The 15,000-nt window shown below is 41.4% G+C and overlaps 1 protein-coding gene and 1 long non-coding RNA gene across 3 annotated transcripts in view; one reads left to right on the top strand and one right to left on the bottom strand.

The window, feature by feature from the left end:
- The window catches only part of ankrd50 (ankyrin repeat domain 50), a 30,682-nt gene extending 21,834 nt beyond the window's left edge, over positions 1-8,848 (top strand). For both annotated transcript variants that reach the window (XM_083566023.1, XM_083566022.1), the window contains exons 4-5: positions 4,964-8,517; positions 8,780-8,848. In XM_083566023.1, coding sequence (XP_083422149.1) covers positions 4,964-8,514 — 3,551 coding nt within the window. In that variant the 3' untranslated portion in view covers positions 8,515-8,517; positions 8,780-8,848. The remainder of the gene's footprint in view (positions 1-4,963; positions 8,518-8,779) is intronic.
- A 1,008-nt stretch (positions 8,849-9,856) lies between these two features.
- The window catches only part of LOC310739847, a 102,419-nt gene continuing 97,275 nt past the window's right edge, over positions 9,857-15,000 (bottom strand). Inside the window, exon 3 of the long non-coding RNA XR_014537507.1 lies at positions 9,857-11,722. This is a non-coding gene — a long non-coding RNA (uncharacterized lncRNA). The remainder of the gene's footprint in view (positions 11,723-15,000) is intronic.

Genomic DNA, 15,000 nt, shown 5'->3' on the forward strand with positions numbered 1-15,000 from the left:
AATCAGAACGCACTTTGGGTGTCGAGTCTTAGTACTTTGTACTTTTGTTTTTCTTCAGTACTTCATACAATATCTGTGTGGAACAGATGCCAGAAAAGGAAAGTGGGAGGAGGAGAAAAAGAGAGAGAGAGATAATGTTTCCGTTTTCATTCGGCCTTGAGATTGCTTGTTGAGAAAAACAAGGTCCATTTGGGATGCTGCCACTTCCAAATACACCCCTGACATCCAAGCCTGAGTTCGCTTATGGTTGACACACACACATGCACACACACACACGTACACCGTCTGTCTATAGTATGTCATCCGATAACTGTGAGGGATGAAGTGCGCCTGTGTGTAGCTCAGTATCTCAGGATCCATTTGCCTAAACAGCAGCAGGTGTGGCTCACACTACTCCATCTCTCATTCCAATCAGCACAGCAGCTGTTGTGTGTGTGTGTGTGTGTGTGTGTGTGTGTGTGTGTGTGTGTGTGTACCCAAGAGCCAAGATATTTTTTGTTCTATAAGGTCAGAGTCAGGTCTACGCCTACAGTGCAGTCCAAATGAAATGGTTTGAAATATCGATATTAAAAGTTGTGGCTGAGGTCTAAAATATTGTGTTCTTTTCTCCTAATAATCAAAGCCAACTAGTGTTTAACCCTTTTCATAATATCCACTAATACATTGAAACAAAATCAACCCTAATTCTGTCCGAACAAATCTATTGCCCAGCAAGAAAATCGGCTAGTACACGACTGGACACGATGAGATTGGACGGTTTATTTCAATATTATAATCCTACAACACCAAGTCCCTTAAGTATATAACATATATTAAGCAGTTGTAGCTCTTTTTTGATTGGTTTTAGTTCCGTTTAAGGCCAAAACTAGTTCCGTTATCGCTTACGTTATAGCAGCTAATACATACAAACAGTCACATTCCCGTCAAGACTTTCTTGCGGCTAAAAACCTAAAGTTTAAAGATACATTTCTGGTTTGCAATGCTGCCTCAGGTGACTCCTTCCCCCAAAAAAACCCACCTGAATAAAAAACTTGCTATAGTCTTACATATTGTCAGATAGTTCCTGAGTTACGATGGTTAGATTTTTCCGATCCTATGATGACAATATCGTTATGAAGAGAAAAAAAAAAAATTAAAAAATACATTGGGACGCTGCCACGCATCTTCTGCGTTGCGATGCCTTACTCACACCAACGTTTCAAAGTGTTTCAAAGCCCAATTTTAGCTCATCTCTCTCCTGTTTATCGGCGTCGCCAGACTCCGAAACAGAGCGCTTCAGGCTCCGCCCTCCTTACTAACAAACGACGGTATACAACACCATACCGATCACCATTCTTTAAGACTCCTGGGTATGCTAGTCCATGTCCGAACTTACGATATATTTAAGTTACAATAGGGTCATCGGAACACATCTCTTTCGTAAGCCAGGGACTACCTGTACTGACATAATTATAGAGACACAACCGACTTTTCCAGACATTGGCCAAAATAATTTCGGCACACAATTGTACAGGACATCTTTGGATGTCGTAGCAAGCAATTTTCCATTCACTTGGACTAGAAGACCCAAATCTATTCCAGCATGACTGTTCCCTCTACACAAGCTAGCTCCAGGAAGATATAATTTACATGAGTTGGAGTGGAAGACTATAGAGGGGTTTTATAAATGGAAATTGTCTCAATGCAGCTTAACATAATGCCTCAGGTTCAATGAAAAACAAACAGCAAATGTAGATTGTTCTTTTGAATATTGATTAAGAGGTCAGGAACAGAGCACTGACCTCAAAACCTTTTGAACACCTTTGGGATTAATTGGAATGCTGACTGCACCCCAGGCCTCCTCACCCTTGTGGCTGAATGAGCACAAAATCTTCACAAGCACACTTCAAAATCTAGGACAACCGCAACACTCAATAAAGTATAGATTTGATTTATTCTGACTAAATCTGACCTTAGTATGGTTTGTATCTGACCTCGACTTGACAAGCAATGTTGTTGCTGTTGTTATTTTTTAAGTAATAACACAGCAAAATGATGATCGCCTTTCTACACTTCAATTTAAAGCGAACCCTTTTCAACATCCCAGGGTGTGGGCTTCTGTGTCTTCAGTATGGACCACACCACATGTGAAATGATGTCACTTATATAAAAAAAGAAAAAGCCCGGAGCGAACCAACTCTAATTACAGCATCGCGGGTGGCGCTGGATGATTCAGTCGAACGCAGAGGAGGACGAAGGCGGTGGGATGAGTCGCGCTTTTGTCCTCCTCGTCTCTGACCATATGAATCAGACCCGGTGTTTCAGGTTCACCTGCCTGCCTCAGTCTGTTCGAGTCAACTGTCTCCCTCAGGTGCGCGATCACAACGAGACTCTTTCATCCCGCACCATTTTTATAGCCCTTTATTTCATGCCGTTCGTAGAAGGACAGGAGGTGGGGTGCACATCTGGAATTCACATTGTAGGATGTTTCTAGTTCATTTTGGCTTTCGTGAGTATAAGGCATGTGTGTGTGTTAAAGCGTTTCAGATATTTTGGTTGTAAATTGTGCTGGTCAGGTGTTAACTTAGTAGTACATCCCAGCCCCAAGACTGAGCTCCCAAATTGACCCTTATTATGTAAGGTATGGAAGTATTCATTAAAGATGTATACTTTTCATGAAATGCAGAGTCAAATTAGGTCAAATGCTGCATTTTATGTTCTTTGGAAATTCCTGATAAGGATGCCACAAGGGGTTATGGGACGATGAGCATCGAGAACCCGATTGAAAAGGTCATGTGACCAAAGGTTTCCCGAACGTTTAAATTTAAAAGCAAATGTAAAATAAAAAATGACCCTTCTGATGTTTGTTAGCTCACCAATACCTAAATTGTGAAAGCAGCTAGAAGATCTCAAAGTTCTACGATTCAGTCTAATGTCATTTAATACTTTGAGGTTTGACGGAAAAGAGTGGAAAAAGACCAGACATGTTTAGCATGGATGCAATGAGCATCAGACTGCTGTAAGTGCGATTCAGACGCCTCCTGTAATCCATGAATTAGTGTAGTGGTGGTGTTGGTGGGGGTGGGGGAGGGGGGTGACTCAAGTGGAAATTGTAGCTCAGCATCTTTGGTTTATGGTATTCCACTAAGAACATGACACACACTGTGCCCTAAAAGCATGCCGGATTGAAACTCGATACTTTCTCATCTTGTAAGATTGGTGCCAGTTCATGTCACATTTGGTCATGCATGTACTGTATTGCCTCAGATTTTCAATATTTACTAGAAAGCCTCACCAAGTTTGCGACTCGCCTTTAAACTTGACGAACCCTGAAACGGATGGCCGCCTTCCAAACCAAACATTCAGACATCATCCTCAAACAGACAAAGAAATTGTTACAAACATGTCCGCCGGCCAACGCAAAGAGTACGGGTCAGCCATCAAGCATCACCTCCTTTTCTTACCCCTAGAAGGCCTCTTCCTCTTCCTGGAGACAGAAACACACAGACACACTCTCCCACGAACGCTGAGTGTGTGTATATTCGGGTTGAGGTGGAGGTCTAGGTCAGCAAGACTGGAAATGGATGCAGTCCGGTGGGACGTGTCATGGAAAATACCCGTCTAATGGCAGAAACAACTGCTAGCCAGAGCTCAAGCATGGTCCGTCCTACTGACAGTGTTTTTAACAATACTATAGAATATAATATAGAATAGAATAACACAAATACATTTTTACTATTGAAAAGATTTAATTAATATTTTTTTAATGGCTTGCAGACTTGTTTGACCACCCATTTTCGGTACTTTCTAATGAAGAGGTTATGCGATATGTATCAGGGCAGTTATCAGCAGCTTCTTTTTTGTATTCGACAGCTTTAGAAGTCATGGTACATGGTTTAAAAGTTTTATACAACAACCAAAAGGTCACAGTTTACCAGATCTAAAGCTAAAATACTCAGCTGAAGATCTGGCTTCCTGGCATAGAACATAACAATTTGGATACTTTATCACACACATGCCATTAATTGAAAACAAAGAATTCCTTTCATTGCTTTCCCAGCAGCACAATCTGGACGAAGGCTGAGAAATATGCTAACAGATTTGTAGGAGTTTGCATGCATGCATGCATAGTTTTTTCCCCCCAGTCTGAGCTAGCATAGGTCTATGGGAACAGTAAATAAAATCCATACGTAAATGCCTCGATTGCCCGCGGGCTTCCAGACGTGCTGAGATGTGCTTCCACAGGGGAAACTGTTCTCCCCTATTCGTTTGGCCAGAGATAAAAGTATGGAATTTGTACTTATCAAGAACGAGCTGGCTTAGAGAGCCGATCCTTTTGCTGCAAATAGTGATTAAAAAATGTGAGGGTTTATAGTGATTAGCGTTCATTTCTAAGTTTAGTGCATCTTTAGTGTGTATAGTAAATCCAAGAACATTTCAGACTTTATGTTTCTCGGTTTGGTTACAGGAAGCTCAGCGGCTTTTAACTTGTTCGTTTTATGCGAGAAGAAAAATTCCATTTACCGCTGTGACATAAATAGACCTATTATCCTTTAAGGGTGAAGTGGAACCGTGTTTTGTATATCGTCTATGACCGCGTTGTCTGGCCCGGATGGTCCACTTTTATCAGTGCTCTAATGTTTGAACATATTTGTGTGCTCGTGTTTGTATGCACCCTAATTTGTCGTACTGTTATGGGTAGACATCTGGGAACTGTTAAAATCTAGCTAGTCAGAGGGGGTCACTGAGTGCATTCAAGTTTAAATGTGATGCTCAGTATAAAATATAGGTCAGTACTTTTGAACGAATAAACAACTTGCTAGGATGATTCCAAACATGATTACTATGTTTTGTTCCAGAACTTATTCCAGTAGTCTTTACACGCCTGTCTTCTGTAGATGAACGTCTTGTGTAATACACTGCATCAGTCCATTTACCCTGACATGTAAAAGACTAATTGTTTTTTCCTTCTCATCTCTTACAGGCTTTCGTAAAATTAGTCTAGATGACCTGCGCAAAGCTTACATTGTTAAGGATGTTCAGCAATACATCTTGCACAGGCTCGACCAAGAAGAGGCACTACGGCAACACCTGACCAAGGAGACAGCAGAAATGCTGAACCAGCTCCACATTAAGAGCAGCGGCTGCTTTTTGTACCTGGAGCGTGTCCTGGATGGAGTGGTTGATAACTTCATCATGTTACGGGAGATCCGTGACATCCCAGGAACACTAAATGGACTCTACTTATGGCTCTGCCAAAGACTGTTTGTCAGAAAGCAATTTATCAAAGTGCAACCCATCCTGAGCGTCATTCTGGCCGCATGCAGGCCTCTTACCGTCAAGGAGCTGTACCATGCCGTCTGGACTAAAAACATGACCCTAACCATGGAAGAGTTTCAGAAAAAGTTGGACATTCTCTCCAAATTGCTTGTGGATGGACTTGGGGGTACCAAGATTCTTTTTCACTACAGTTTTGCCGAGTGGCTTCTTGATGTTAAGCACTGCACTCAGAAATACCTTTGCAATGCTGCTGAGGGTCACCGGATGATGGCGATGAGCTATACGTGTAGAGCCAAGCAGCTCAAACCATTGGAGGTACAAGAGTTTGCTTTTCACTTGATCAACTCCAACCTGCAGATTGAACCTTTCAACCTGGCCCTGTGGATGGTGTGGAATGGCACACCTGCAAAGGACTCTCTTTCTACATCTATTCCCAGGGAGCAGGAGGTTTTGCAGCTTCTGGTCAAAGCTGGAGCTCACATCAGCAACGAGAACGATCATGCCTCGTGCATTGTCCAGCAAGCTCTGGAACGAGAGGATTCCATCCGCACTTTGCTTGATAACGGTGCCTCGGTAAACCAAAGTGACTCCAGCGGACGAACTCTGCTGGCTAATGCAGCGTACAGTGGGAACCTTGATGTGGTCAATCTACTTATTTCCAGAGGTGCCAATATGGAGCTTGAGGACAACCATGGACAGACACCACTCACGCTTGCTGCCAGACAAGGACACACAAAGGTAGTTAACTGCCTGATCGGCTGTGATGCCAACATCAACCACACGGATCATGATGGGTGGACAGCTTTAAGGTCTGCAGCTTGGGGTGGTCACTCTGAAGTGGTCTCTGCACTTCTCTATGCAGGTGCTAAGGTTGACTGTGCAGATGCAGACAGCAGAACTGCTCTAAGGGCTGCAGCATGGGGAGGTCATGAGGATATTGTCCTTAACCTTTTACAGCATGGAGCGGAAGTCAATAAGGCTGATAAAGAAGGAAGGACTGCACTCATTGCAGCAGCTTACATGGGACACAGAGAGATTGTTGAGCACCTGCTGGACCATGGTGCTGAGGTAAACCATGAGGATGTTGACGGACGGACGGCTTTGTCTGTTGCAGCCCTCTGCGTCCCTGCTAGCAAAGGCCACGCTTCAGTGGTTAGTCTTCTGATTGACCGTGGTGCAGAAGTGGACCACTGTGATAAAGACTGCATGACCCCTCTTTTGGTCGCTGCCTATGAAGGGCATGTGGATGTAGTGGATTTGCTCCTAGAAGGAGGAGCAGATGTTGACCATACAGACAATAATGGAAGAACACCTTTGCTTGCTGCAGCTTCCATGGGGCATGCTTCTGTTGTCAATACGTTGCTTTTTTGGGGTGCAGCCGTGGACAGTATCGATAGTGAAGGAAGGACTGTGCTTAGCATTGCATCTGCTCAAGGGAATGTGGAGGTGGTCCGAACTCTGCTGGACAGAGGCCTTGATGAGAATCACAGAGATGATGCTGGTTGGACCCCTTTACACATGGCAGCATTCGAGGGACATAGGCAGGTTTGCGATGCCCTCATTGAACAAGGCGCTCGATGCTCAGAAGTAGACAACGATGGACGCATAGCCTTGATTCTGGCTGCGCAGGAGGGACATTATGACTGTGTGCGAATCCTTCTTGAGAACAAGTCCTGCTCTGACCAGCGAGGGTACGATGGAAGAAACTCCCTCAGGGTTGCAGCTATGGAAGGACACAGAGACATTGTTGAGCTTTTGCTGAGCCATGAAGCAGACATAGACTACAAAGACGCTGATGGCCGCCCAACTTTATACATACTGGCGCTTGAGAATCAGCTAGGAATGGCTGAGTATTTTTTGGAGAACGAAGCGAACGTCGAGGCAAGTGATACTGAGGGCAGGACAGCCCTTCATGTTTCTTGTTGGCAAGGCCATGTGGAAATGGTAAGGTTGCTGATCAGCTACCATGCGGATGTGAATTCTTGCGACAACGAAAAGCGATCTGCTCTTCAGTCCGCTGCGTGGCAAGGTCACACAAAAGTTGTCCAATATTTGATTGACAATGGCACTCATGTTGATCACACTTGCAATCAGGGAGCCACCGCACTAGGCATCGCTGCTCAAGAAGGTCACATTGATGTAGTAAGGATTCTTCTTGAGCATGGCGCAGATCCAAACCACGCAGACCAATTTGGTCGGACGGCCATGAGGGTGGCAGCCAAAGGAGGCCACTCAATGATCATCAAACTTTTAGAGAAATATGGTGCCACTAGTCTAAATGGCTGCAATCCCTCACCTATACATACTATGGAGCAAAAAACTCCACTTTCAGTTACAGGGAAGATGCAATCGCTTACTATCAAATCCAGCAGTTCTGGCAGTACAGGAGTTGGAGATGTTCAACCATCAGGTCGAGGATTATCTAATGGACCTGTTCATGCCTTCAGCTCCCCTTCGGAATCTCCAGACTCCACAGTAGACAGACAGAAGTCCTCCCTCTCCAATAATTCCCTGAAAAGCTCAAAAAACTCATCGCTAAGAACTACTTCGTCCACCTCAACAGCCCAGACAGTGCCTATAGATAGTTTCCATGGACTCAGCTTCACAGAGCAAATACAGCAACACTCTCTGCCTCGCAGTCGCAGCAGGCAGTCTATAGTTTCTCCTACTTCGACCACAAAATCCATCGGCCCACAGCCCGGATCTCCTACCAGTGAATTTGACTGGAGCCAAGTGAAACCAGTTCTGAAATCCTCTAAAGGAGGAAAGAGTGGGAATGGCACAAACTATAGTTCAAAAAAGGAAGGCTCTGGAGACAAGAAGAAATCTAAAAACAGTAGTTCCCTTCCACATGGTCAGGTTTTGGAGTATGAGATGACCCAATTTGACAAAAGAATTGCTCTCAACAAACCCGTATCTAACTTTGCAGTAAAGGATCCTCATTGTAAGATTGTACTGGGGGGCTCCAACACTCTGGACTCTGGCCAATCGCAGGAGCCATATTATATCCAACAGCAGAGCTGCTCTGAGAAGAAGAGAAATGGGATTATGACCAACCCTAACTATCACCTACAGGGAAATCAAGTCTATTTAGGAAGACTCTCTGTACCCAGAACTGTGCACAACAGGGGACATCAGGAAGTTCTCGACAACTACCCATTAGGGGAGACGGAATTAAGCCTTAAACAAGCTCTGAAACTGCAAATCGAAGGATCAGACCCTGGGTTCAACTACAAGAAAGAGACTCCATTATAACTGGTAAGTGGAAGTACTTGACAAATTTAGGGTATTGGTGAAGCAGATCATTAAAAAAGACTTAGATTTGTTTTTTGGATACTGTATGCCTCTGAGCCATTGTCAATTTACAGGGTAATTGGTCTTTATTCATCGATGCAGCCAAATAGTGAAGGATCTGTAATAGAATTATGCATGCATTTTTAAATTTTTTGTAAAAAAATATACATTTTGTGCCAAGAAAAAATCTTCCTACCAAATCCTGACTTAAAATATTTTCTTTCAGGCCTCCTTAACTGAAACCCTCATCCAGATGCCATGGAGATTGTGCCAAAGCAGCTGTTTTCATCGGGGGGGGGGGGGGGGGGGGGGGGGAATAAAATTTCAGGGCTATTATGTTTGAAATATCTCCGATCGAAAGTGCTTGATTTTGAACCAGATTTCTATACGTCCTAATAAAGGTGAACGCAACACGGAGTTTCGGAATCGGAAACAAACTGATCCCAGGTCGCCGATTACCTCCTGAAATATATACGAATGCTCCCAGAAACCATTGCTACTCAGCCCTCAGTGAAACACCTCACCTAGAATAATAAGGAGGAAATGAATAAATGAAAAGAAAAAAAAAAATGGAATCCCTAAGAAACCCTCCTGATCCTGCAGTGTATGGAAAATAATATGAACTGACTATGTGCCTACCGATGTTACAGCCTTCTCATATTCATGCACATCATCCTTTTAATTTAATGTATTGCTATTTAATAAGCCATGTATGCACTTTTTATTTTTTTTTCCGCAATGAGAAAAAAAAAATCTAATCACTTATGCTCAGTTTTCTCTTTTTACCTTTTATTTTTTATGGTGCTTTTTTTCCTTCTTTGAATAGTTTTAAAGAATTTCTTTTCCTTTTTTTTTTTTTTAAGTCAATTCTTTTCTACCTGTACAAAACAAGCAAAACATATAGCAATGTATCAGCTGACCAGGGAAAAATACAAAAGATCATCATGATGCCTGGGGAGAAAATAAATCCAAAACACATCTCTTACCTGAGATTGTTGTTATGCCACAAACATTCAGTCAGTACGCATTTAATTATATTGGAGTATTTTCAGATACAAATGCTTCCCCTTCAGTGTAATCAATCATATTTATTTTTATGGGGGGAAAAAGCCACTTATAGAGTTGTTACTATTTTGTGGTGCTGTGCAGTTTCGATTTGCTTTTACATTTTCTGTTTGTTTTTTTCCACCTACAGTGTCTATTTAAACTTTACATCATGTTTGTTGTAGTATTACCGATGCCCTGAGGGGTGAGGTTTATTTCCTCTACCCCATCTTGCATTTTTATTTAGTCCCTGTGGGACTTTTTTTTATTTTTTTTTTTATTTTTTTTTTTTATTATTACGTTAAGTTACGTCATATTTATAACAAGAAATTTGGTGCTATATATAACAAAAGTTTTCTATAATCAACAGAAATTGGCAAAAGGTTAAGAAAAAAAACAAAGACTATTTTTTCCGGACTATAAGACACTTTCTTTTTTTTTATGAATTCATTTATTTTATTTTTTTGGAAAATGTGTGGTGATTGTGTAACTAAAATTATACACAATCCAAACATTAAATCTAGGGAATTTTGACACATCTATATGTCAAGCACAAATGCCTAATATTTAATTTTATATTTAATTTTTAACTCCTGGTTCACCAGTTCAAATTGGGGTTTTTTTTGTTTGGGTTTTTTTCTGTTGTTTTTTTTTTGGTTTTTTTTCTTCATTAGGTACAATCTCACCTTAGTATTCCCCTACAAACAGAGCTCGGAGGATATTATAAGCAATCAAGTTTTGCTTATTGTCATACTTTGACCTAAACCTAAAGGCTACTGTTGATGTGAAGAATAGTATTGATGAAAAATATAAAATATGGACTTAAGTATTCGGACACCGGACATTTTCAGCCATATGTGCTCTCTCCCCAAAAACCGTAACCACAAAGTGGTATGGAGAGTCTGGATGTGGCAGCATCCATTCACTTGAACAAGGAGTCTCGAATCTGTTCCAGAATGACAGTTCCTCTATGCACAAAGCTAGCTCCATGAAGATATGCTTTAAATGGATTTTGAGTGGCCTGCATTAGAGCTCTGAACTCAACCCTATTGAACAGATTCGGGATGAATGTGAACGCTGACTGCACCTCAGGCCTCCACACCTCACCTACATTAGTATCTGGCATTATTATTATCCTTATGACTGATTGGAATCAAATCTCCACAAAATCTGATGGAACATCTTCCCAGAAAAGAGTGGAAATTGTTATTAAAGCAAACAGGGACTATATGTGGAATGGGATGTTCAAAAAAGCAACAAATCTTATGCTCAGGTGTCCACAAATCTTTATCTATACAGTGTATTTCACAAGCTAAAACACCAGGCCTCATAATTGCAATACGAACCTAAAGAAATCAATATTATACTGTTTAATAACAGATAATTGAAAATAAGTGGATTTGGGGATATATATATATATATATATATATATTTTATTTTTTATTTTTTTTTCCTTCACCACATAATTCCTTAAATGTGAAATTTGAGATTGTCAACAAAAAAAAAAGTGTCTTGTTGTAAGGAAAAATGACAGTACAACTATTCTCATTTCCAAATTCTATTTTGAGTAGGAGTTGCAATTTAAAGATAGTTTTTCCTCGTCTCTCCTGAGAATTATGTCTCATCATTGCTAAGGCTGATGAAATAGTAAAGAAACATGGACAAGAACGGGTTTCCCTCTGTTAGCCTATTAACGCAAAATCCGTATTTCGGATTTCATCTGAAATGGGTTCTCGTCATGCCAAAGTTGAAACAGTAATGTGAGAGTGAGAGTGAGCGTGAGCGTGTGTGTGTGTGTGTGTGTGTGTGTGTGTGTGTGTGTGTGTGTGTGTGTCACTTCGTTTTACGCTGCTGGCAGTGAGAGCTGAAGAATAAAAGAATGGTAATGGCAAATAATAATAATATAATACTACTACTAATAATAATGAAAGCTCAGGATTTGAACAAGAGCCTTTCATTCTTAGAGAGAGAGAGAGAGAGAGAGAGAGTGTGAGTTTGGAAAAGGGATTCTGGACAGTATTCAGAAATGTCAAGCCATCTGTTAACCTGCAGTGTTGCTTCATTTCCTTGTTCTATTGCTCCATGCTGCATGTCTGTCTCTCCGTTAAGTGTAGTATCTCAAACTCTGTAATAAAAAATAAAAAAAGACGTGTGAGATTCGGAGATTGTAAATAGCTTGACCATGTACATTTAAACTTTACTTCTTTTTTTTATTTTCTTGTAGAACATTAAACCGTTCTTTTTTTTTTTTTTTTTTTTTTTTTTTTTTTTGGTTCCTGATGCATATAAAAGTGCTTAATAAACATTTTTGCTTTAATGCCAAAGCCGCTTTATTCTCATCGATTCGTCTTGTTTGTCTTTTGGTGACAGCAAAGAATTATATATTTTTTCATTTCATTATTATTAGCAAGATGTCAGGGAACCAACCCCAGCCATTAGGGTTGCACAAGCCAGTGCACTCTTGGTGCCGGTCCCAAGCCCGGATAAATGGGGAGGGTTGCATTAGGAAAGGCATCCAGCGTAAAATCATGTGCCAAATCAAACATGCTGATCATAAATACGGATGATCCGCTGTGGCGACCCCTAACGGGAAAAGCCGAAAGAAAGTTAATTAGCAAGATGTATATACTATATGGGGGTTTATAGATTGTGGTTAAGGAAGACATGCAGGTAGTTGGTTTGAACGAGGCAGATGTAGAGGACAGGGGGGTGTGGTGACGGATAATCCACTTTGGCGACCCCTAATGGGAAAAGCCGAAAGAAGAAGTATAAACTATATGGGCAATAGTACCGACACCTGACTTTTACCCTCATTATGTGGTCCATCTACAAACTTTTACCACAAAACTGGAGGCACACAATTGTATAGGATGTCTTTGTATGAAATTTTAAATCAAGATCTTTATTTCTATGGGTTGGAGTGAAAGATCTTCTGCTATAGAGCTATTAAATCGTATTGATCACCTTTGGGATGAATTGGAACACTGACTTCACCCCAGATCTTCTCACATACATCAGTACCTGACTTTACTAACACTCTTGTAGCTGAATGAGCACAGATCTCCACAAAATCTAGTGGAACATCTTCCCAGAAGATTGGTGGTTGACAAATAGGGACTCAATGCGGAATGAGATGTTCAGTAAGCACATACCCATCTCATGCTGAGTGTCCACAAACTTTTCCATATAGTGTCCCATAGTTCCTTAAAAGGCACAAACTTCTATAGGGCATCTTGGAATGCTTTTAGCATTACAATTCCCCTTTAATGCACCAACAGGAGCGCAAATATGTTCAGGCATGACATGACATGACAAAGCGAGGAATTGTGAAGACGAGCCGTCAAGTGACCTGCACTCGACGCCACTGAGATGGAGGGGAACTTCTCATCCAAACTCACCCCCTGCCCTTGCTAATACAAAGAAGCGAATCTCTACCAAAGCCAAATTCCAGAGGAAAGCCTTCCTGAAAGAATGGGGCGATATCATGACGGGTAAGAGATGACCAAATCTGAGATGTGAATGGTATTAACGGACTTACCGTCAAATCGTTGAAATCGTTGGTCAGGACATTAGCAAGAATGGAACAAAAAAGATTGTTATGGGATGGCGTTTCACATACATATTTAGGTACTTGTCACGTACTTTACAGCACAGTGAAATGCTTTTTTCGCATATCCCAGCGATGTTAGGAAACACGGGGAAGGGTGCAGGGTCAGCCATTTTACAGCACCCCTGGAGCACAGAGGATTAAGGCCCTTGCTCAAGAGCCCCAAGAGTGGCAGCTTGGCAATACTGAGACTTGAACCTCGACCTTTCTAGGCAGAAACACAAAGCGTCAACCACTGAGCTAGCACCTCCCCCAATTTAAACCTTGTGGGTAAACTTGTGGGAGTCAATATTGTTCATTTCAATGTTGATGTACACCAAAGACTTGATGAGCAGGTAAGCAATGTGTCCTAGATAGTTTGCGTTTAATTATGAGAGCAAATATCCACTATAGTGTTCAAATATAGGGCCTGGATCCAGACGTAGCCTTTTTCAAGTCACTCCTTCGTAGTCTTTGCCGTGTGGCCATGAGCGTTGTCAGGTTGAAAAACAAGTCTTTCTGTAATGTACACAAAGCATTTGTTGAGTTTTCACAGTGAAGCAGCTCACCAGTACCAGCAGCTGAAAAGGCTCCCCACGCTGACACCACCTCCATCTCCTCCTCCTCCTCCTCCTCCTCCATGCTTAACCATGGTGGAGATGCATTCACTATTCTTCAGAGACACCTCTCAAGAGCATCACCATCCGACTCAGCCCGTGATTCATCACTCCACACGACGTAAACATACCCACACGGTCAATTCAAATTTCTGCCGAAAGGTCTTAGGGGTTCCTATGTTTCATTCTTGTTCATTTCCCAATCAGTGGTTTGTTGTTGAGACCGATTAAGCTTTGCAGTTTTCAACGAAGCCCATTGAACTTCCTGGCAGAGGTAGACTTTTTTTTTTGTTTGTTGCTAAAATCACGATTCAATCTTCCCCATTATTATAAAACTATCACTGATTCATCGCCATTTTTATTCGGCCATCATCCTATCCAGGGTTGTCCTTGTATAGTGTTGATAATGCTAAGGAGGTTTGTGATATTTGGTGAGAAGGAAGGGATTTTGTCATACAATGCTTCCAAGCACCTTGTGATGCTTAACGGTTTATTTTTTGCAACTTAGCAACCACAAGAATCTGCGAAACTGTGCAAGACTAAACCTGAGCTCTTTCACTTTCATGAGCGTTTCCGACACGTGTAATTTTTTATAGACCTCGTTATATTTAATAGCATTTCAGCCACCGTCAAGATGGAGACAGCAGGAGATTAACGATAAAAGTTAATGATGTGATGTTAACATCGATTTGAGAAAAGTGTGCATTGGATGCAATTTGGCATTTGTATCGGGATATTTTTGTTTTGAACATATTTGCATCGGTAAAAAAGCGGATTAGTGGATCCGCTGTACTTTTAATATTTAGAAACCGACCAATAACTTGTGACCAATTTTTGATCTGTAGATTGATTTATCCTGTAAACTGTTTCTCAAACGCCTTTTTTTGATGAGGCGTGTCCTGAGAGTCACACAGAATATTAACATGGCAGAGGTAGAGCTGCATCTTCCTGGTGAAAATGAATGTTAGAATGGAATGTTTGGTTTTTATGGTTTTAATCAATTGTCTTCTATTTTATAAGTAAACTGATGATTTGCTAGCTGCCAGAACCAAAGAAATAAGAGTGAATTATCTGTAACATGTTAAATTGCAGAGCATCATATTTCTTCCTTTGCATTGAAATGCATTGTGTTGAATCATATCGAAATCGGATCGCACCGCATCAAAATAGGGGGGAATCGTATCGCATCAGTAGCCGCTT

Source organism: Silurus aristotelis (assembly GCF_946808225.1).
Source record: "Silurus aristotelis genome assembly, chromosome: 17".
NCBI lineage: Eukaryota > Metazoa > Chordata > Actinopteri > Siluriformes > Siluridae > Silurus > Silurus aristotelis.